This window comes from Fusarium graminearum, chromosome 3 (genome assembly GCF_000240135.3).
Source record: "Fusarium graminearum PH-1 chromosome 3, whole genome shotgun sequence".
NCBI classification, from domain to species: Eukaryota; Fungi; Ascomycota; class Sordariomycetes; order Hypocreales; family Nectriaceae; genus Fusarium; species Fusarium graminearum.
The window spans coordinates 5379596-5400144 of NC_026476.1; the positions used below are offsets into that span (position 1 = coordinate 5379596).

The following is a 20549-nucleotide window of genomic DNA, read 5'->3' on the forward strand; positions in this document are numbered from 1 at the left end:
TGCTTGTAACGCGGCAACTGCCTTTGAGCAATCGATTGGAAGACTTGTGAAGTTCATGCACGTTACCAGGGAAGAGAGGAGCTTTCATATTGTCGCACAGGGTTTGATGCAGAATGTCGCGGTCGCTTGGTCAAGCATACAATCACCTAGGTACTACAAGAACCATATCCGCGGCAACTACCATCATCGTCTAACTATGAGTCTAGATGTCTCTCGACTTGATATTGTCTATCGTCTTTTCAATCATACGCGAACCAATCTTTTGGTCTCTTTTGAGCCCACAAAATCTGTTATCTCAATTCTCCCCCCTCATCAGCGCACCGACTCCAAAGGCCCATCAATTTGCCTATTAGGGATTAGCTTCCGATGACCCAAACATCCCTCGGGACTTGATACTCATTTTGTTAAAACTTGCCGGACGGCTCGGTATATGTATGTGTTGTGGGGAAATGACTTTGAAGTTGCTTTTCCTGACACTGCGACACTCAGACTAAACAACCATGGACCAAGTCATCTTATGGTCACTCATCTTGGGCCTTGTCCTTGCCACGTCTGTTCCGTTGTTGCTGCGGGGCAAAACGGGACAAGAGACCGGTTTGGAAGTCACTCAGGTAAACGTCCTCGTGCGGCATGAAAACCTAACTGACATCTTCTGAAGCTCTATGTATATCCAGTGAAGGGGATAAGGGGATGTGCTCTAGATAAAGCACGTCTCGGTCCTTTCGGGTTCGAGGGCGACAGAACCTTTTGTCTCCAAAAGGTTCGCAGGGATGCCGACTCGAATATCAACTATGCGACACTACTCATTGGATATGAACTCAAGCTTGCGCTCTTCCAGGCTTCGATTGATTACGACAAGAGCGAAGTCGCCATCAAATGGAACACGAACAATAATGAAGACATCATTCATTTTCCTCTGAAACCGTCTCTTGAGGGTCGCCCGATAATTGAAGCCAGTCTTCATGCGAGCAATACCAAAGCTTACGACATGGGAGACAACCTGGCAGGATGGTTCTCAGACCGCATTGGCCACGAAGTTCGATTAGTCTATATCGGCGATGGATCAAGGGCTGTCCATGGATCGGTGGCTCCTCATAGCTCTGACGCATTACAAAAGAGTTCATTTACTCAACGGATGAAAAACAGTATTCCGTTCCTGGCACACGAACCCGAGAGACTTGCTTTTAATGACATTGCTCATTACCTGGTCGTAACTGAAGAGTCTAATAATGAGTTATCGTCGCGCCTGTCAGAAGGCTACTCAATGGACATCACCAAGTTCCGACCCAACATCGTCGTTCGCGGCGCATCTGCACCATTTGCTGAGGATTACTGGGGAGAGCTATCATTTTCTAGTGGGGTGCGAATGGCTTTAACAGCGAACTGCTTCCGATGCCAAAGTATCACTGTCGATTATGAAACGGGAAAGACAGCGACTGACGAACGAGGTTTGGTGTGGAAGAAACTGAACAAAGACCGAAGAGTCGACAAGGGCGCGAAATACAGTCCTGTCTTCGGACGGTACGGATTCTGCTACGGTGATGATACAAGCAAGTCACTGTCAATTGGGCAACGAGTTGATGTCACCAAGATCAACAAGCAGCGAACGACGTTTGGTGAGTTTTGTGAATCTGTGACGGCAGGAAACCTACTGACTGAACAGACTGGCCGTGTCTTAGTACTTTTGGCGTTTCTCAAACGACATACACCTAAAAAGTAGGGTTTATGTACCCTGGTTTGCGTCGCGTTTTGACGCGTCAAAGCGCGTTGATATCCGCGGAGCCTCCGTTTTTTGTTCTCTGGCTACCCTATTGTTGTGATTGTATCGGTAGTTACACTTGAATCAAACCATTAACAAGGTCATTATATATCTTTTGGCTGTTTTGACGAGGTAAACATTAATTTACAAGTCCAAGAGCATTTGAATTTATAGACAATCCAATTGTGTTGCGAGGGTATGTCCTGCTTGCAGTGTTTACTGCTAAACTTGAGTATTTAACCTGTGATTTTGTATGTCTGTGAGTGTCAAATGGTAACGCCCCAGAAATTCATATATCAGAATCTTCGAGAAAGTAATTTCACCAAGATAATTCCAGCTCTGGTCTACTGGCAGTATTTGATGATAGAGTTACTGACTTCCTTGGAAAGGATGACAGCAGAGTTGAGTTTTTATCAGTAACGCAATGATTGCTAGCAATCATAGTATCCATTTGCGGATCATTCTTTCATCCAATAACGGATCGCCTTAATGGCTCAGTGGTAGAGCGTGTCACTAGTAATGACAAGGTCCACGGTTCGATCCCGTGTTGAGGCAAAACAACCTGTTCCAATAACGCATTGGTTTCTTTTTGTCAATCAGACATAACCTTGAATTCCTCACTATGCCTTGTAACTATGCCCGTGTCTTCCAAGCCAGGACACAAATTATTCATTCTGCCTTTTTAACCAATATCATTATACAAAAGAAACCGTTCATTACCATTACCATTACCCCCCAATATCAATTTCTACCTTGCACATCAAGCCTTCAATGCACCGTCGACAATACCCCAGGTGTGATCATTGACCTTCTGAACCTGCTCCTCATTCCACGCTGCCTTTTCAAACACGACACCCTTCTCGGTGATGAATTCATAATGTGTACCAGCCTTCTCACCAGAGGCCGCTGCATTCTCAATCCCCTTGACCATGTGCTCTGCGCAGGTATCAGGCGACACACCAAAGAGAGACGCAGCAGCTGAAGCCGGACCACGCAAATACCAAGGAAGTGATGAAGCAATGTTGGTGTTGACGACACCGGGAGTAGCGTGGATAAAGTGTCGTTTGTTACCCGCAGCCTTTTGCTCGGCGCCATACCGTTGAATCATGGCGTCAGTCATCGATAAACAATGAGCAGCAGCACTCGATATAGTAAAGTTGGTCTTGAGATCCAAATCTTCCCAGTTCAATTTATCCGGACCTCCACGAACGCTGTCCAAGACGATCAAGACCTTGGCATCTTCTGTGAGAGCTGGCATGAGCTCTCTGATAAGCAATTGGCGTCCGTAGTAGTGAAGCGCCATCTTGCGATCAATGCCTTCGGACGTCTCGGTTCTTCCAGCGGTGGTGAGAATACCCTGGGTGAGGACAAGAGTACCGAAGCGATCCTGCGTCGCCTTGACCTCATCTGTGTATTTTTTGATGGCGCGCATAGACGAAGCATCGAGCGCTCGGAACTGCATGTTGGAGTGGGGAATGTTCTTTGGCTCATTGCGACCGCTGATGATGACGGTTGATGAGGGAGTGTTGGCGGCGATGTGACAGGCGATGGCGTAGCCGATACCGCCTGTACCGCCAACGACTAGAGATTTTGAAGCCATGATTGTGATGTGATGTGATGTTTGTGATGGAGTTGAATTGATTGGGGGTGGTTGGGTGAAGACTCGTCTCTTTATTCAATTGAAGCTGATCGTTATCGGCGTTAGAAAATCGGACTTTATTGCCCTGCACTAACTCCGGAAGTTTCCTGCTCCGCTCCGCCCGCCACCAAGTTACAGTGCAACTCCGCCTGTTGTGGTGGTGTAAGGCACAGTAAGTGAGTGGCTTGGTGGCTGTGGTACAGGGATGTATGTGGTTAGTCTTGTGAGCAACTCGCATCAACCGATGAACAATTGCAAGACACAAATGGTTACTTGCATGAGTTGAAGAGCGGGGTTAAAATCACTCTCAATTAACCATTTCGATATCGGAAGTAGGGTATATCAGTAGATTAAAGAAACATCCACCATCTTGTCTTTATGCACCCAGCCCAGTTCCTGGAGCATCACTCTCGCTCATCTTGACAGGCGTCTTCAACCATCCCTTCTTATCAGCTTCAAGAATCGCCTTCAGCCACGCATTCGCCATCTTTTCATAACCAGCATCGTTAGGGTGTTTTGAGTCACCAAGATCAGCCTTTTTAATATCAATCGGCACCTCCAAAATCTTTTTGCCGGATTTTTGTCGCGCCGCAATGAGTGATCGAACTTTGACGTTGAACTTGTCTGTGTTGGCTTGCATCGTTGGAACATTGGCCCAGATGACTGGTGCAAGTAGAATGGTGACATCCGAAGCGATCTTGAAGATGCCGTCGACGATATCAGCCATGATGTCTGCGGCAATATCAAGGTCGATTCCTCGGTCCATGTTGTTGGTGCCGGCGTGGATGAGGACAACGTTGGGTCGAGCCTTCATAGGGACTTGCCAGTAACCGTTGATGTCGGATAGAAGTTTGCCGCTGTGTCCTTCGTGATGTCCATCTACCATGTTGCCGTTTTTCAAGGTTCCCACCATATTGACTTTGACGCCTTGCGCAAGAATCTTTTGTCGCAACGGTAAACGATACCCGACCAAGCCCGTTGAGCCTGTTCCTTTAGTAATGGAATCACCCAACGGCAACACTCTGATGTTGGGAAGTGCAGTGGCTGAGAATGCCATAAGCATCACTACCATGGCGAAAAATCTCCGAAGTGTAGACAACATGGCGAATCAGATTAAGAATAACAAAGTGCATACATAGGCTATTGAAACAAATAACCAACCGCAGAAAGTGGCGTCGAATACGGGAGGTCAGTCATCACCTTAAATAGCGCCGCCAAGAAACACTCTCATCGGAAATTTGACATCATCTTAGAAGTGTTGATAAGACGGGAAATGCAGGTCGGTCAATAGTCTATGTAGGTAAGATCTCGTGGTGATGGCTTATTGGTCTTATGAGCCCAAAGTCACCGTAAACATTGGTGACCACCGCAGATTCAAGGCTGGGGTATGCAACCAACACGATCACCGCTCTTAGCAAGATATCTCGTATAGACAAGGATATCATATGTGCGGATGCATGATAAGCACACTTGATCTGCTCGTAGCTTGCGGGGAGCAGGGATGAGAAGTTGGGAAATCTGACTACGCATGTTGCATGACGTAAATCAATCTCGTGGGCAATAACAGGTCACCATGATGGGCCGTGTGTATGCATATTGCCAATGTGTTATCAACTAAAAGCAAATCTAGAGCCAATAGCGGATTACTTCAAGGTCTGATCGCCCATCGCGTATCTCGAGCTCACGCATGCTGATAGTCGAGACTGTTCCTGCCAAGCCCCGTATTCCCCATGATAATATGGATCCTGCAACTGTGCCTCATGCATGGATGAGCGACCTGCGTTTCTATCAGTTTACTGGCTCATTTTCATGACGCCCAGGCTCTGTAGTAAGACGAATCGCTCTGTGCAAGGCGCTCTCTAACTTGGCATGGCAGATTTGAGGATTGCGGACGCAAATCATCCAAATCCCGTTTTCTGCATTGGTCTTGGCCTAGGTATCGGCGACTTGGCGATCTTGGTCTTATCTTTCATTGTCTAACAGGTCGTGATGTGAATGATTTCGCTCGAACCTAGACTCTCTCAATTATTGAGACGTCTGGGTATCTGGTGCCGCTGTCATTCTCGTATTCGAGCATTTCGTTGAAATCTTTGGTTGGTAGTATCGTCGGACTGCGGTTGTTGTATCGCTCTTTATTTTGGCGGAAAATAGCATAGACATTTTTTAATTGTCATGTTCCTGTGACAGATCAGCGCCGGCAATGCCTTTTGTTAAGGAACAGGAGCATGAGTGGTTCATATTACGATGAAGGCCACACAAAAGATATAGTTCCTAGTGAAGGAGCAATTTAAGATACATATATGAGTTTCCAACGAGTTATGACTGACACAAAAGAGCGCGCGCATCTGTAACCCGAACAATTACTTAATATGCACGAAGTCGTTTCCAGAAGTTTCTTTGATCATTGGGACCACATCGAAAGTATCGCAGGTTTAAGCGATATAAGCAAGACCGCCGCTGAAGATCACAGCAGGTTCTGTGAATGAAGAAGCTACTGGGACATTATAAAAAGCCATAAGAAGTCGAAGGAGAGACCCAGACCACTGCCGCTCATCTTGCGGTGCGCTTCTCAACATCGTCAACTTCATGACTATCCATAGATATTTGACCGCGCTAACATAGAAATCGACATGGAAATCTTTGCTACAGTAAATGACGGCGCAAAGCTAGTCAATACCACTGCCAGGTCGACTGTGAATAAACAGGTTGTGATCCAGTCACTGAAGATCAGCAAGATTTCTGCTGCTGGTTTGGATGTGCCATATCATGAACGGCAACGTTCAAAAGATCTTAGATCCCGTGGCGCTTGGGTCTGCAGTATCGATAAGGGTTCAATCTGATGCCCACCGAGGAAATATTCAGAGCGGTAGCTCCATGAGGATGGGGGCCAAAAGGGACCAATAACACCGGTTAATCGGCTGACATTCGAAGGAACGTTGCAATGAATGGACAATTTAGAGTTTGCAAAGAGATGAGATGGACGAAATCGGTATGCTTCAGCCGGTGTCGTATGTTATGCGGAAATACCGGGTCAAAATATTGACAGGCATTACAATTATGAAGAGTTGTTAGGTAGTGCTGCTAAATATATCGCCTTAAGAGCGGTAGCTATCGTTCTTGCCAGATAGCTGCACCTGTCAAGTTGCATTTGTCGGGAATTGCGTCCCATTTTCTAGATCAATCGAACCATTTGATTAGAACAAAAGAAGTTCTGAACAGTGAGCAACCACCTCAGTTTGCCCAACTCTAACATTTTTAAGCGTGATCCACCCTCGGGTAATATATAACCTTAAAATCTCCGTTATAGCCAGTATCAGCTGAGATTCTACCATCCCCACAGATTGTGAAGCTGGCTCAGCGGTGAGTTGAGGCTCAGACAATGCGTCAATTATTGACACCAACAACTGTCTTTCGCAAACAAGTTGCGAGGTGAAAAGTGAAACTGGATTCTTGGCTGCTCCCACGCGGAAGACCCTTCTGGGCTAGCCCATGTTTAGCATCTTTAACAAGGAAGGGATCTGCGACGCGGGCATGTCCTAGCCGACCCGGATCAACTGACTAAAATTAGCGTAAGGGTGGGGGGTCACTCTTCAGTCTTGATTCATGCTATAGACCCTGATATCGAGGGATTTAAACACGCAAAGATTAACCGAAAAGCGAGCGAAGCCGTAACTTTCTTTACTGGAGTCGAGTGATTTTACAGGGGAGTATATGCGGATATACGGTTGATGAGTATGGTTAATCCGACAGTCTGTGCATTGGCCCTGGTACTGGTAGTATTAATTACTGTCTTACGTGCGACGATCCCTGGGGACCAGCGGATTCTTGCGCAGTTGGCGACATTTGATCCCTGTCCCAGGGAAGCGAGGTCGGCAGATGCAGCTGAGGAAGACGGCGAGACTCGCCTGTGGACGGCTGGGCTAGTGTCCAGACAGAAATGCCTTGGCTGTTTCTAGTGCTGTCTTGTTGTACTCGCTACGGTTTCCCCTCTATCCGTAGACCCGTTCGGGATGAACCTATCCATGGCTGTTGGACCAACATCCGCCAAGGTGTGAATGGTTTTCGAGAGAGTTCCGTGAAGAGAAGTGTACACAGCAATCATGATAACAATCATACCCAACGATTGACGCCAAGATAGAATTGTTCTTTTTCCGATCGTCCGAACTCAAGATCGGCAGATAATCAATTCTGAGCAAGTTCCTCAGCCCTGTTCAAGATCATGACTGTAGGCATCGCATTGGCCGTTGATCCCTGCTCCCACCCTAGAACCCCGAGACATTTAATATCTGCCTGTGGTAAAAGACATGGATCGTGCTCGAGTCATGAACCTGTTCAACCAACAGGTTGCAGCCAATTCATTAATGCAAAGCACGGTAGTAATGCCCGGCATTGCCGACCCACCGCACGTTCAAGTGAGACTCTGATAGTTCTGTAACCTTTGCGGAGCTACCGTGCACGATTGAATTGCAAGGGATACACTTGACACCTCTTTGACAAGCTGCTGCCGTTGTAGATTGAGTATATAAGAACAGATGTCGCCACTTCTGTTTGTTACCATCCACACACTCTTTTGTGACACTCTCTTTAACACATTCATTCGTTTTAATCGCCCACCATGCGCTGCACTTCAGCCTTATCCTTGGCTATCAGCCTTTCGACATGTGTCACCGCCGCTCCCGAGAGTCCCTTCATCAGCACCCTGCTTGATCCACTACAACATGTCATCCAGTCCGCTTATGCTGGCGATGGACTCAAGGTTGGAAAGCTCGGTGAATTGGGAGGCATCCCAGGTGTCGATGCTACCTACGACTACGTCGTCGTAGGAGGAGGCACTGCGGGAAACACCATTGGTTACCGATTGGCGAAAGCTGGGTTCAGCGTCGCTATCGTCGAAGCTGGAGGCTTTCTCGAGATTGCCAAGCCAATCCTTGCTACAGCACCTGGTGGAGTGACAGCTGGTAGCGGTTCCAGTCTTCTGGACTCTAACCCTTTGAGGGATTGGAGATTCACTACTACACCACAGACATCTGCTGATGATCGCGAGATTCACTACGCTCGCGGAAAGGTTCTGGGTGGCTCATCTCAGCTCAACTTTCTGGTCTACCACCGACCCACTAACGGTACTATGGCCAAGTGGGCCGAGGAGGTCGGCGACGACAGCTACCAGTAAGTCGACACTCTCAAATCATCCGAAGAACCTTTCTAACAATAAATTAGATGGGATCAAATGCTGCCTCACTTCCAGAAGACCGCCACATTCACACCTCCCGATAACACCAAGCGAGGCGCCTCTATCGAGACCGACTACGACGCATCCGCTTTCTCATCCGAGGGAGGCCCCGTCCAAATCAGTTACGCTAACTATGTTCCTTCATGGGCTGCCCTTGTAGCCAAGGGTCTCAACTCACTCGGACTCAAGAGCATTGATGGCTTCAGCAGTGGAAGCCTGCTCGGATACTCTTACACAACCACCGCCGTCCGACCCAAGACTGTTACTCGAAGTGCATCTGATGACTTTGTCAAGGCTGCTCGGGATGAGAATCTCAAGACTCTCAAGGTTTACACTCAAAGTCTGGCCAAGAAGGTACTTTTTGACGATAAGAAGAAGGCGACTGGTGTTGAGGTCTCTTCCATCGGTATGGACTACACCCTCAAGGCTCGCAAGGAGGTCATCGTTAGCGGCGGAACTTTCCAGTCTCCTCAGATCTTGATGGTATCTGGTGTTGGCCCCAAGGAGCACTTGGAGGCTTTCGACATTCCTGTTGTTGCGGACCTTCCTGGTGTTGGACAGAACCTGTGGGATCACATCCTTTTTGGACCTTCTTTCGAGGTTCAGGGTCTCGAGGACACTCTTAGCGTGGCTATCAACGATCCCGCTGTCTTCCAAGGTGCTCTCGATGCCTACATCCAGCAGCAAGCTGGCCCATTGACATCCAACCAAGTCGAGCTTCTTGGATGGGAAAAGGTTCCTGAGAAGTACAGATCCAAGTTCTCCAACTCGACTCTCAAGGATCTTGAGGCTTTCCCTGAAGACTGGCCCGAGGTCGAATTCATCCCTCTTAACGTCTACTCCGAAGATTGGTCATTCCCCATTCTTCAGCAACCCACCGACGGCAAGAAGTACACCAGCATCAACGGTGCTCTCGTCGCTCCCCTTTCTCGAGGCAACATCACTCTCCAGTCCAACTCTACTTCCGATGCGCCTCTCATCAACCCCAACTTCCTCGGTGACAAGGGTGATCAAGAAGTCGCCATCGCTCTGTTCCGTCGTCTCCGCGAAGTCGCCAAGTCGGGCCCCTTGAAGGATACTGTTCTCAAGGAAGTCTACCCCGGTGAGGAGCACGAGTCTGATGAGCAGATTCTTGCTGTTCTTCGTGATACTCTCATGACTGTTTGGCATGCCGCCTGCACTTGCAAGATGGGCAAGAAGGAGGACAAGATGGCCGTCCTTGATTCCAAGGCTAGAGTCTATGGTGTCCAGGGTCTTCGTGTTGTCGATGCTTCTTCCTTCCCCGTGCTTATCCCTGGTCATCCCATGGGAACTGTTTATGGGTTGGCTGAGAAGATTGCGCATGAGATTATCAAGGGCCAGGAGAGCGAGGGTGCTGGGTATGAGGTTGACATTGAGGTCTAAAAGTGGCCCCTTTGTCTTATTTCCATTATAGATGTTAGCGTACTTGATTTAATAGAATTTCTTCTTGAATACCCCCACTCTGCTGTTGCTCGTGCTTGCATGCCAATGATACTGAAGCGTTCTGAATGAGGATGACCCTCTTAGATAGTGATGCCCACAAGCCAGTATTATACAGCATATTTGTTCACAGTACACACGATTCAGATCTCCAGACAGTTCAACTCCATGGGTATAGACCCTATGAGACACCGCCACTCCCAAGAACTACAAGGATCGATAGCTCAGTGGTACGAGCGAGGGATTGCAGATCCCTAGGTCGCGTGTTCGATCCACGCTCGGTCCTCACCTGTTTCTTTTTGTCTGTTCTTCCTATGAATGGCTTGGCTATTCTTACTGAGTTAGTAGTTTGACATTGTTAGTCCTGTCCAGAGTGATATAAGTCCAGTCGGTGTGAGTACCTTGCTTCTGTCTGCTTAAACAGTATACAATTGGAAAGAGAATCTTGCTGTTTTGTTTTGTGTTGTTCCTGGACGACAATTGAACAGGAATTCCAACCTGTAACCTTTCCCTTACGTATCTCGAGAGGAGGGACATTGTATATACAGTGCATAAGAAGTGGTGTATAAGACCAATAAGACATTCTCTTGTGTTAAGTGTATTGAGGTAAGTATCTAATACACTATCTAGAGTCTGGTCAGCATTATTGTATCCGATGTGTCTATTCGACAGGATACCAGTAGTCTCTGGTTATGAAACGACGGTATTGATACAGATTGATGAGAAAGAAATGTGCCCTGACTATAGATACGCTGTTACGGGGCTCAGCAGATATCAAAAAGGAAAGCCTTTATAGCTCAGTGGTAGAGCGTTGCACTTGTAATGCAAAGGTCCATCGTTCAATCCGGTGTGGAGGCATTCATCATTTCTTTTTTGCTTTTTTGTTCTTCTGATTCTGGCCCCTGTATTTTGTGCTTACACGGGATAAATTTGCAATGATTTTGTCGAAGGGTAGAGTAAGTCGGCGTGAGAGAGACATGGTCAAAACTAGACACTTGTCCTCTAGATTTGGAGAAATGCACGACTGCCATGGATTTAGTAATGAGGAATACAAAAATAGTTAATTTAAATATTAGATGATTACATATTAATTGAGCGAATAATAAACTACTTAGCAAGTGCCAGTTGCCTCAAGGGCGTATTGCTTAATGGCAGGCTCGTCTATCTGCTTGGGTAGATACAAGACCAGAGAAAGAGCAGCGATAACGACCGCATTCTCGGTGATCAACAGATCCTTCAAGCCGAGACCAGGTGCCAAAGATCTATTGCAAACGTCGGCAAGGTCAAGTCGAGATATCGTTCCAGGTCCCTCATGTGTAAGAGCATCCTTCGCAAGCGCAAATGTGAGTGGGTTCGCGAGCATACTCTCATGAGTGTAAAATGAACCACCCAACTTCCCAGTGCAGACTTTTTGGACTTCAGCATTGGTGACGCCGACGTCGCGAGCATCAAGTAGGTAAGCTGACGCGCCGGCACCCTCTTGAGGTTGAACGACCTCGTCGAAAAGGCTAGAGTAGAGACTTGTGGTGGGGATGTAGCCCGAGTCGCCGTCGTTGGAGCGGAGAGTGTTGATGAATGTGCTTCCGGCTTCTTGTTGAACGACGGCAGGTGTGTTGATCAAACCGGTGGCACCACCAATATTGGCCAAGATGGTGCCCTTGTAGTCAGCGCTGATGGCAACGTGGTCGGTCGTGACTTTGCGCGTCGAAGGCCAATACTTGAGCGCCCATTGAACGTCAATATTACCTTGCGACCAAGCGATGACAGACACGTTTCGTTTGGTGAGGGAAGCGATGTAGTTGAGCGCATATGCAGCATACTCAGCATTGACTTGCGCGTCCTCAAGCAGCAGCACTGGAACATTGACCCAGACAGGGTCCGCCCATTCAACGTCTGTGAGTAATGGAATAAAGTTACCACGGTAGGTTGTGAAACCAGTAGATCCAGTGCCCGGAAACAAAATGACGGGGGGCTTTTCGCCGTATGTAAAGGTGGGAGGAATATGAATGGCGGCGCGGAGCTTTGCTTCAGAGGTGGTGTAGGAAGCATCACAGTTGGCTACTTTGGGGTAGACCTCTTTGGGAGGATTGCGGTTCCTAAATGATTATTAGTCAAATGTCTGCAATATTTTTGAGATAGGAACTTACTTGTTGTTGCTTCCATTCTGTGCAGAAACAAGACCCTTGGCATAAGCGAAGAGATCTAGTGTGTTGCCAGAAATGAGGCCATTGACAATTAATTGCGCGCTGTAGTCGATGATGGTCTTGGGCTTGGACTTTGAGATCTTCTCCAAGGCAGCAAAAGCTTCTTCAACATTCTTATGCTTCTTGGCAGGTTCGAGGACGTGCAGGATATCCAATGTTTTATCTCTGTCGCCACTGTCAATCGCCTTGCGGAGCGTACCAAGAAGTCCTCCAACGACCGTTTCTAGGGTACCGTCAACACCTTTGAGAAGGCCACCGATGAGCTGGCGACTCTCAAGATCTGAGTATGATGGGGCTGCTAAGCCAAGACCCGAGAAAACGCAAAGGCTGATGATATGCACCGGGAACCGCATTGTGGCTTTTGGAAGAACGTGGTTTGAAACGCCATCCCGGGGCATGCAGGGACCTATAAAGGGCAGAGCCAGCGTCGATCCCCATACCAGTTCCTGTAATCTTGAACTCTAATCCACCCAATGTCCGACCACACCGAACAATTGTCGATTAATTGCTGGACTAGCGGCGCAGTACGAACCGTGCGTACAACCTCGGATTATTTGTTTCATTGCTACGAGTGGGTTCTCATTTCCCCTGGTCCGCTGGCGTCAAACTTCTAGCCTTGCGCTATGAACTTGACGAGCTAGAACAACATCACAGGCTGTCGATCTACTGCTAGTGGCTGAGATTGTCTCCGGTTTGGCCAAAAAACTGTTTGTCTTGATAGGTTTCTACGATACAACTGACTCAGACGAGTACTTGAAAGTCGTCGAAAGGAGTACCCTGGTGATTGGTCCCATACTACTACGTAATTTCAGCTAAACGAACTACGCATGATCAAAATAAAACACTGGTAAAATGACTGTTGAAAAGACAGTAACATTAATACTAAAATACGAAAGCCTGAAAAAATGAAGTTCAACTTCAAAGACACTAAAACTTACTTCCAACTATTGATGTATCCGTTGTCCAGTATCTACTTGCCAGTTGGCCAAAGTCCTCCCAGAATGCCCTTGGTCGTCTCAATAATACCCTTGAGTGAACCCTTGGAAACACCAGCGTAACTGCCATAAGGCTCAGTGTAGCCAGGGTACTTGGCAAACAGCTTATGGTTATACTTTTGGAGCTTGGGGCATGTCTTGCCCGCGAGAAGCTGGCGAAGCTTATCGCTCAGTGGTGTCAACGCCTTCTTGACATCAGTGAACTGGCTTCCAATAAAATCAGGTGCAGCAGCCATTATTATCTGCATGGCAAAGCACTCGAGATTGTCAGGCTTGAGAAGTCCAGCTGTGTTGAAGACACCACCGGTTAGGTCGCCAATGTCCACACCAGCGAAGCTATTGACCTTGCCGGTGTTTCCACCAATGTTCAAGAGACGAGGGTACTTGGCCGCGTGTTCGAGAACATCAATAAGGAAGTCATTGATGGAGAACTCATCGTCTACCGGGCGGCGGTACCAGTTTTCGGGAATGCGCTCCCATCCCTGGTTCACTTTGAAGTTGCCAGGTTTATCTCCCTTGACACCAAAAAAGGTGGTAAAGACTTCACGAGAGAGATATCCCTCGGGGTACTCATTTGAGTGGTTGGCCATCATTCGCGGAGGGAATGAATACCCAGAAGGTGAGACCAAGACTCCAGCGAAAGGCGAGTAGAAGAAGTGGCTGTTGGTTTTCTCCGAGTCCTGGAATTGTTTATAGTGGAATGGCGCCAGGGCGGTGTATTGTTTTGGAGCAGGCGTGTTGGGTTTGATGGCGCGCCAGTATTCTTCAAAGCGACTAAGAATGAGGTGAAAGTTATTGCCGGTCACGTAGAGATCACCACGAGTGGAGCTGGCATCACTCTCGTACTTGTTGTGGCTACCACTGAGGCCGGAAGGAGTACCGAGAATGCCGCCCCCGTTGAGAATGTTTTGGCTAAAGCGACTGGGGCCACCAATGGAGTAGCCAGGACTGGTCGAGAGTGGATTGCCATTGATTACGGTGCCATAGACAGCCAGGAAACCACCAAGGTCAAGGCTCATTCCGTAGACTTCGTTTGTGGCTTGGATAATGGTCTGCATGTCTGCGACTCCATTATGAGGCAAGTATCCGTGATTGGCGAGAGCATTCAGACCCGGACAAGGACCTCGCTCATCACCGGCCTGGGGCGCACGGAAGGCATGCAGACCACTGACGCTGATGAGTTGCTTCTTGGCATCGAATGTAGTAGCTCGTTTCTCCTTCTGCGCGAATGGGCAAGCTTCAGGTGCTCTTTCAGCGTGTTGGCGATATGCATCGAGCTGTTCAGGACTGAGCTGTGGAAAGGCAAAGGTTGAAGGGAGAAGTCAGGCTACTGTGAGCCATGTAGATAATGCGATCTTCATGATGAAGAAGGGAGATATGAAGGAGAATAAAAATGCAAAACACCTTTGGATCGGTGGCAATCAGAAGTATTTATCCATCAGGTTCCTTGGCTACCCTGCATAACTCAGTCAACTGCTTTTTAATTTTTTCATACTCTGCCTTGGCATTCAGAGACAATGCCATTACAATGACGCTGTGTGGCCTACTGTTGTCTTACTTTCTCGCACGAAAACCTCCTGTGCCGAATTGCATGCCCGCAAATTGTGAGACCTTAGTGGGATAACACGCAGTTTGTCTCAAGGTGCCTTCATTGAGAACGTAGCTATTACATATCGTTGGTCCTTGATTGGTTTAAATAGTACACATATCGCTGGAAGAGACGAACACACTGCAAAGCGACGATGTCCATAGCATAAATTAATAGATGTTGATTTCATCACCCAGCCACTGCCATTGCCCCCGCTGCATATCGATGGGTAACGTTAACTTCGATAGTCGATACACTAAAGCAAGGGGTACTGCAGATCCTAGATGCTCCAATCATGAGCTGCGCTGATAATTCTCAAAGTTGTGACATCTCCGTCACTACTAGAACGGAGAGTTCAGTGCAGTCCACACGTCATGGTGCGCAATTGATGTTGACTGTCACTGGGACAGGTCGAGATCAAGTTGAAGAAATAAATATATAACGTGAGAAAATATAACTACATGGTAGCATAGAGACAACAGAAACCCAACATATAGACTAAAGGATTAAGCAATGAATTCAATGGCTAGTCCATCTCAGTCACTGTTGGTCCCCATATACAATATCATCCAACTTAGCAAATATCCTGGTAGTCGCCAATCGTAGGGCAAACAGTAACAGTCTTGCAAACAGGCTTAGGGAAGCCAGGGTAGTAGCCAGGACAGAAGTCGGCTGTGAAGCGGGTGTCCATGTACTCTGACCACGTAGCGCCAGGGAAGCACTGCAAATTATTAGCAATGGGTATTTGCAAAGGACTCGGGTGCTGAATACTTACGTAGCTCTGGCCGTCAAGATTGACATGGCCGCCGGCAATGTATTGGCAGTAGCCGTCGAGCTTAGTCTGGCCTGCGGCATTGGCACAAGCACAGGCCAGAACCTGTTTTCCAGCTGCTCTGGTCTCAGTTGCGGGGGCGGCGAGAACAGCAGGGATGGCGAGAATGAGGGCGAAGAGGTTCATGGTGGGGAACATTGTTGCTATTGATGAGAGTAGAGGAATTGTATTTGTTGGAGTAAGGTAGATGGTTGGCAGGATGAAGAACCAAGTTGTTGACGAGTAGATAGGCTACTTTTATATCTTGTTGAATATATCTTGGCAAGCTCACCTTTCGCCTTCATCAGGTGTAAACAATGTTTGGTAATCATTTATAACACTCTTGAGTACTGATATGGAGATTCGTCCGACATTTCTTCAATAGTATGACTCGAACTGCTTAACATAATGCGAGTTTACCTTGTCAGGTTGCACTATGATATATATCGGGCAAGAATAGTCCGCTTCCATAAGAGACACCTCTACATTCAACTAAGAATCACTGATACGAAAACCAAGCACATATCATTCCATCCCACTAAAGACCGATCCTTGAACGTAACCGCGCCACTCAAAACATTCACTTGTGGAACGGAACAAGCCCAAACGGGATGGTGGATTGTTTATTCATCCTTACCGCCCCGGCTCGATTCTACCCCAGGGTAGGAATGCAGATCGGCTGAATGCAGGAGAAGGTGTCAATGCCAGCTATCACAGGAAACTTGACATCTTGCCGCCGTCGTGCGGGGAAGTTAAATTGGTGATCTCTTAGTAAACGTGTTATATCCCGGGGTAGCGACAGGCTTCTAATCAGTTGCCTGATGTCTGCCGGCAAATCATGCGATTGATTGCTGGATTTAAATGCCGCAGTATCTCCGTACCTTGCACCAAGTCCATGATGGGTAAGTTCACTGTTTATCTACGGGTTCGACGTGCAGCATGATATCGGCGTCTAACTGAATTCACCAACCTGCTCGCAACACCGAGTTCCGTTTTGATCAACACGTTACTTGGCAATGCCGGAACTCGGTAGTTAGATTGAGCATTATGTGTCGTTTAGGTCAAGTTCAATGAATGCCGACGGCTTGTTCTACTGCGCCTTCATGTTCGCTCGTCTTCACATCACAACTGGTGCGCTTGCCTAGTCACGAGCATAAGAAATTTACAAATTCGTAAACATTCAATTTCACCGTATACTCATGATGTCTAATCCATCAAAATGCCAGTACCAAAAACTCCCTAGACCAACCTATCCATATCTATGCACCATACCCGGTACAGCTGGCATCTGCGAAACCCCTCTTGTCTGATCAAATGATGGTGCATTCGGCCCATCACTAATGCTTCCACTGCGAAGTTTCGCTTCCCTTTGCCTCTTATCCCTCTTCTTTTTCTTCACGCACAGGAAAATGCAGTAAAGTACCAAAAGAAGAGCCAAACCACCGACCGAAGCCGCCGTCGCAATGACAGCTGTGCGATTGTTATCGAACCAACTTCCATCAGAGTCGTCATCAGGACCATCTTGGTCATCGCAGCTCTGTTCGTCGATGGGGCATTGACCTGAACTTCCATCGCAACGCTCCTCAGGATCGCAATCTCCCGTACTTGCTCTGCATATCCTACCACTGCTAGCTATGCGACACTCATCGGTGCAGCAGCCATCAGAGGCTGGATCGCATTCGGCGCCGCTTCGTAGTTGGCAAGTGTCTGGATCGCAGCAGGAATTTGAACGGCATTGCCAATCACTTCCGCAATCACATGCCTCTCCAGGCTCGACGATTCCATTGCCGCACTGGCTATCGTTGATGTCGGGGATATCATCCTCATCCACAAGACAGCTTGTGTCGATGTCCTCCTCCTTGATGGCAGTGCAGATTGTTCCAATAGTACAAGGCGAAAACTCCTCAATTCCTCGACTGGCATGCGGGTTCATAAGGTATTGGTTACCTGCATCGCACGTTGATCGACTAAGTGGACAACAGTTGTCAGAGCTAGAGCGACCGTTCCTACATTCAGTGGATGTGCAGTCGTGAGAAGCGCCAAAGTTATGACCCAACTCATGCGCAAAGACCTGCCACTCTAGTGCCGTGTGGACAATGACGTTTGCAGATGCAGTGCTTCCTCTGTTGTAAGTTGATTGTTGAGATTTGTTGCAAAGACTGCCGATCCAGGCAACTCCAACTGCTGTGTCCTTTTTGCAAGCCGTGAATAGGGACCATACCGCGTTATCGTCGCGAAACCCGCTTCTCCATCTGGTAAAGATGTTCAGGCGGTTGTTTATAATCATGCGCTCGGTGCATGGAAGGTTCCAGGGTGTGGCGCTCGAGGCTTCCGAGGGACAGGAAGGGTCGGCCAGGGTCAGGTTCTTGATAGCCAAGGCAATGTTGAACGTGTCTTCGTACACCTGAGATGCAGCATTGACTATTGAAACGATGTTATCGCGAGCATCTTCTACGCTGTCAAACTCGGCTGTGTACGAGCAGTCAGCGGCGATTCCGATCAGAGCAACTCGTCGTGATGAAAAGCATCCGTCAGTGTCGCCGATGTGGGATGCAGGGTTGAACCAATCGTCGGGAATCTCTCGGCGAGAGAGATCAGGTAGAGGATTCGGTTTGCTGTCATCCTCGTCTTGAAGAAGCTCTTCGGATACAAGTTGCTGAGAATCGAATCGCTGGGCTTCACAGCTTGGTTTCTCCGAAGCTGACCGTTGCAGTATAGCATCGTGCTCGCTACCGGCCAATTCCTTCCAGACTATCATTCTTCGTTTCGTTTCGCTCTGTGTGCTGGTCTCAAGTCGTCGCGTCCTTCTATAATTGGAATCAAGAGAAATGTGGTGGTAAGTGCCGTCATTGGTAAAGGTACCCTCGAGTACATGTCGTCCCTCCCGATATCGTACCATTATCCGAGCCCACCCTACTCTCCTTTGTGTTTGCTCATCGTCGTTATTTACAAACGCAGCGCCTTTGAATATCAACGGGCTGCTGCCCTTCACGTCCATCACCTGACCATACTTCTTGTTCGGCTTGAGGTGCTCGATGGTTGTTGTCTGTGTCAACACATGTCGTGATGGTTGCAAGTTGAGAGTGATACGTTGTCGCTCGTAGGGAACGTCGAACCCTACTTGGAATGAAGAAGTAGCACCGATAGTGTGGGGATCCTGTGAGAACCGGAGCGTGTCGATAACCGCCGACTGATCAACTGTGTCCCTCGCTCTCGACAACGCTAGTAATGTCAGCACGGTTGAACTTGAAACGAGTTGTCAACTGAATCTCGTTGCGAGTCACTTACCTTGGACGTGAAGAAGAGGAAAGACCTGTAGGACAAGTAATAGAAAAAGGTTCAAGAGACTCATAGCTACTTGACCAGATGCCGTTTACGATAAACCGTTCCTGGCGAAAAGCACATCCTTCTGCAACGGATTTGTACTGGAATTTCAGTGCATATAAGACGCTCGTGGTTTCGGCCCCCATCTATGACACAGGGACGGAGATGGTAGGCATGGGTCTTGGCCAGTTAGCGAAGCCAAGGCCTTAAGCAGCCTCGGCATGATCGGCATATTCCAAGGCAGCTGAGCCACTCACACTTCGTCAGTGATGCAGGTATGTGCCTGCTGGATGTTTGTTCAGCTTAACAGGCTGTCAGGCTCGGAGAGCGAAGAGCGCGAGCAATTACCATATACGATCAGATAGAGCGCTCGCTGTAACGTACGTCATATAAGGCAGAGAGCCTCAACGGGCTAAATTTCACATGCAATATTTATTCATTCTCATCTATTAAATATTAAAACGTTCTATTAAAGCCGTTGCCCGCGTTTTTCATCAGTCAGTAAATGACACAAACCCTGCCTGAAACTAGATTGAATAAGCTTAAATGTCCCGATACACTACGTGTTCCGGCAAGCCCGGGTTTCGGATCCCGCCATCCATGGACTTTAAGAACGGACATGCTGACAAAGCTCATGGCTTAATTCCGAAAGTTTAAACGACAAAGAGAAAGGACCCTTAAGTTGACCACATGGAGGATTCAATGACGCCCAAGCTGACGTATGCCTGTTCTTGGCGATTTACATGTCAGCATCACATAATGTCCGCGTGGTCCCTTTAAACAAAAGCCACTCTCTGTAGTGGAATTCCAAGACAATAAGTCTTTCTTGGTGATTATCTCGCATTTTTAAGTGCTTGATTGGTAACTGAAACTCTGATCTTGAGGCTGTGGTTGAAACTGGTGGGATCAAGGCATGGATATGCAGGTGAGGTCAAAGGAGAAATTGCCGAGCTTTTGGGGGCCAATAATTACAACACGTCAAGAAGCAAAGCGGAGCTGAGCATGTGGAGAATGTTTTCAACGTGGCAAGGAATGAGGCATACCGCTTCATAATGCTGTGACAGACACAGAGATAGCATTGACTCGTAACACCCATCTCATACTCATTCTCAGAGGCGTTTCGGAATTTACAAAGTGGCCACGCGGCATGGCGTTTATGATATGCACCGAAGTATGCATCGAAGAAAGCCACAAAACTCTATGACGCCAGTCCCAAGACCGGAATCAACCCGGCAAGTGATCGACGCCTAGGGCCTAAGCACTATCTATCAGTGAAATCCTTCGAGATGCTTCACTAATTGAAATCAAGTTGTGGGCATATTTTATGCCCAGAGCGTATTTGTCATCATTTGGTTGGAGAATGTCTTGGCGGTGTGAGGTAGCCAAGACGGCTTTGTGTCACCACTTTATGTCCGAGTCGCCAAGGACGATATCCAGGGTATTTGAAGTGATCGATAATCGAGGTGGTACACGTCGGATGTTGCTCCATCCTGTAGCATCGTTTCGGGGACTTGATGACATCGGACATTATCTGCTAA

General features: G+C 47.8%; 8 protein-coding genes and 3 non-coding genes across 11 annotated transcripts; 5 read left to right on the plus strand and 6 right to left on the minus strand.

The window, feature by feature from the left end:
• Positions 1 to 500: 500 nt before the first annotated feature.
• FGSG_11231 (uncharacterized protein) lies at positions 501 to 1713 on the plus strand (the record flags this gene model as incomplete). Its single annotated transcript, XM_011326802.1, has 3 exons — positions 501 to 611; positions 659 to 1616; positions 1664 to 1713. The coding sequence occupies 3 exons, from the start codon at positions 501 to 503 to the stop codon at positions 1711 to 1713; spliced, it is 1119 nt and encodes a 372-aa protein (XP_011325104.1).
• A 529-nt stretch (positions 1714 to 2242) lies between these two features.
• Positions 2243 to 2314, plus strand: FGSG_20756. The gene has a single exon. It is a non-coding gene; the product is annotated as a tRNA-Thr (tRNA).
• Positions 2315 to 2506: 192 nt separating this feature from the next.
• FGSG_11230 (uncharacterized protein) lies at positions 2507 to 3398 on the minus strand. Its single transcript, XM_011326803.1, has one exon. The coding sequence runs from the start codon at positions 3357 to 3359 to the stop codon at positions 2520 to 2522; it is 840 nt and encodes a 279-aa protein (XP_011325105.1). The 5' UTR covers positions 3360 to 3398; the 3' UTR covers positions 2507 to 2519.
• A 376-nt stretch (positions 3399 to 3774) lies between these two features.
• FGSG_11229 (uncharacterized protein) lies at positions 3775 to 4529 on the minus strand (the record flags this gene model as incomplete). The annotated part of the gene is made up of 1 exon (XM_011326804.1): positions 3775 to 4529. The coding sequence occupies exon 1, from the start codon at positions 4498 to 4500 to the stop codon at positions 3775 to 3777; it is 726 nt and encodes a 241-aa protein (XP_011325106.1). The 5' UTR covers positions 4501 to 4529.
• A 3449-nt stretch (positions 4530 to 7978) lies between these two features.
• FGSG_11228 (uncharacterized protein) lies at positions 7979 to 10032 on the plus strand (the record flags this gene model as incomplete). The annotated part of the gene is made up of 2 exons (XM_011326805.1): positions 7979 to 8564; positions 8616 to 10032. The coding sequence occupies exons 1-2, from the start codon at positions 8014 to 8016 to the stop codon at positions 10030 to 10032; spliced, it is 1968 nt and encodes a 655-aa protein (XP_011325107.1). The 5' UTR covers positions 7979 to 8013.
• A 270-nt stretch (positions 10033 to 10302) lies between these two features.
• Positions 10303 to 10375, plus strand: FGSG_20757. Its single transcript has one exon. It is a non-coding gene; the product is annotated as a tRNA-Cys (tRNA).
• Positions 10376 to 10875: 500 nt separating this feature from the next.
• On the plus strand, positions 10876 to 10947 carry FGSG_20758. The gene has a single exon. It is a non-coding gene; the product is annotated as a tRNA-Thr (tRNA).
• A 253-nt stretch (positions 10948 to 11200) lies between these two features.
• Positions 11201 to 12646, minus strand: FGSG_11227 (uncharacterized protein; the record flags this gene model as incomplete). The annotated part of the gene is made up of 2 exons (XM_011326806.1): positions 11201 to 12185; positions 12237 to 12646. 2 exons carry the CDS (start codon positions 12644 to 12646, stop codon positions 11201 to 11203), a joined length of 1395 nt encoding a protein of 464 aa, XP_011325108.1.
• Positions 12647 to 13263: 617 nt separating this feature from the next.
• Positions 13264 to 14346, minus strand: FGSG_11226 (uncharacterized protein; the record flags this gene model as incomplete). The annotated part of the gene is made up of 1 exon (XM_011326807.1): positions 13264 to 14346. One exon carries the CDS (start codon positions 14344 to 14346, stop codon positions 13264 to 13266), a length of 1083 nt encoding a protein of 360 aa, XP_011325109.1.
• Positions 14347 to 15450: 1104 nt separating this feature from the next.
• Positions 15451 to 15846, minus strand: FGSG_11225 (uncharacterized protein; the record flags this gene model as incomplete). Its single annotated transcript, XM_011326808.1, has 2 exons — positions 15451 to 15597; positions 15652 to 15846. The coding sequence occupies 2 exons, from the start codon at positions 15844 to 15846 to the stop codon at positions 15451 to 15453; spliced, it is 342 nt and encodes a 113-aa protein (XP_011325110.1).
• A 1012-nt stretch (positions 15847 to 16858) lies between these two features.
• Positions 16859 to 19632, minus strand: FGSG_11224 (uncharacterized protein; the record flags this gene model as incomplete). Its single annotated transcript, XM_011326809.1, has 6 exons — positions 16859 to 18844; positions 18976 to 19000; positions 19269 to 19294; positions 19396 to 19423; positions 19528 to 19538; positions 19570 to 19632. 6 exons carry the CDS (start codon positions 19630 to 19632, stop codon positions 16937 to 16939), a joined length of 2061 nt encoding a protein of 686 aa, XP_011325111.1. The 3' UTR covers positions 16859 to 16936.
• Between the last annotated feature and the right edge of the window lie 917 nt (positions 19633 to 20549).

Excerpts from the sequence above, each read along its gene's own strand:
- FGSG_11230 (XM_011326803.1), bottom strand. The coding sequence starts at position 3,359 with ATGGCTTCAAAATCTCTAGTCGTTGGCGGTACAGGCGGTATCGGCTAC.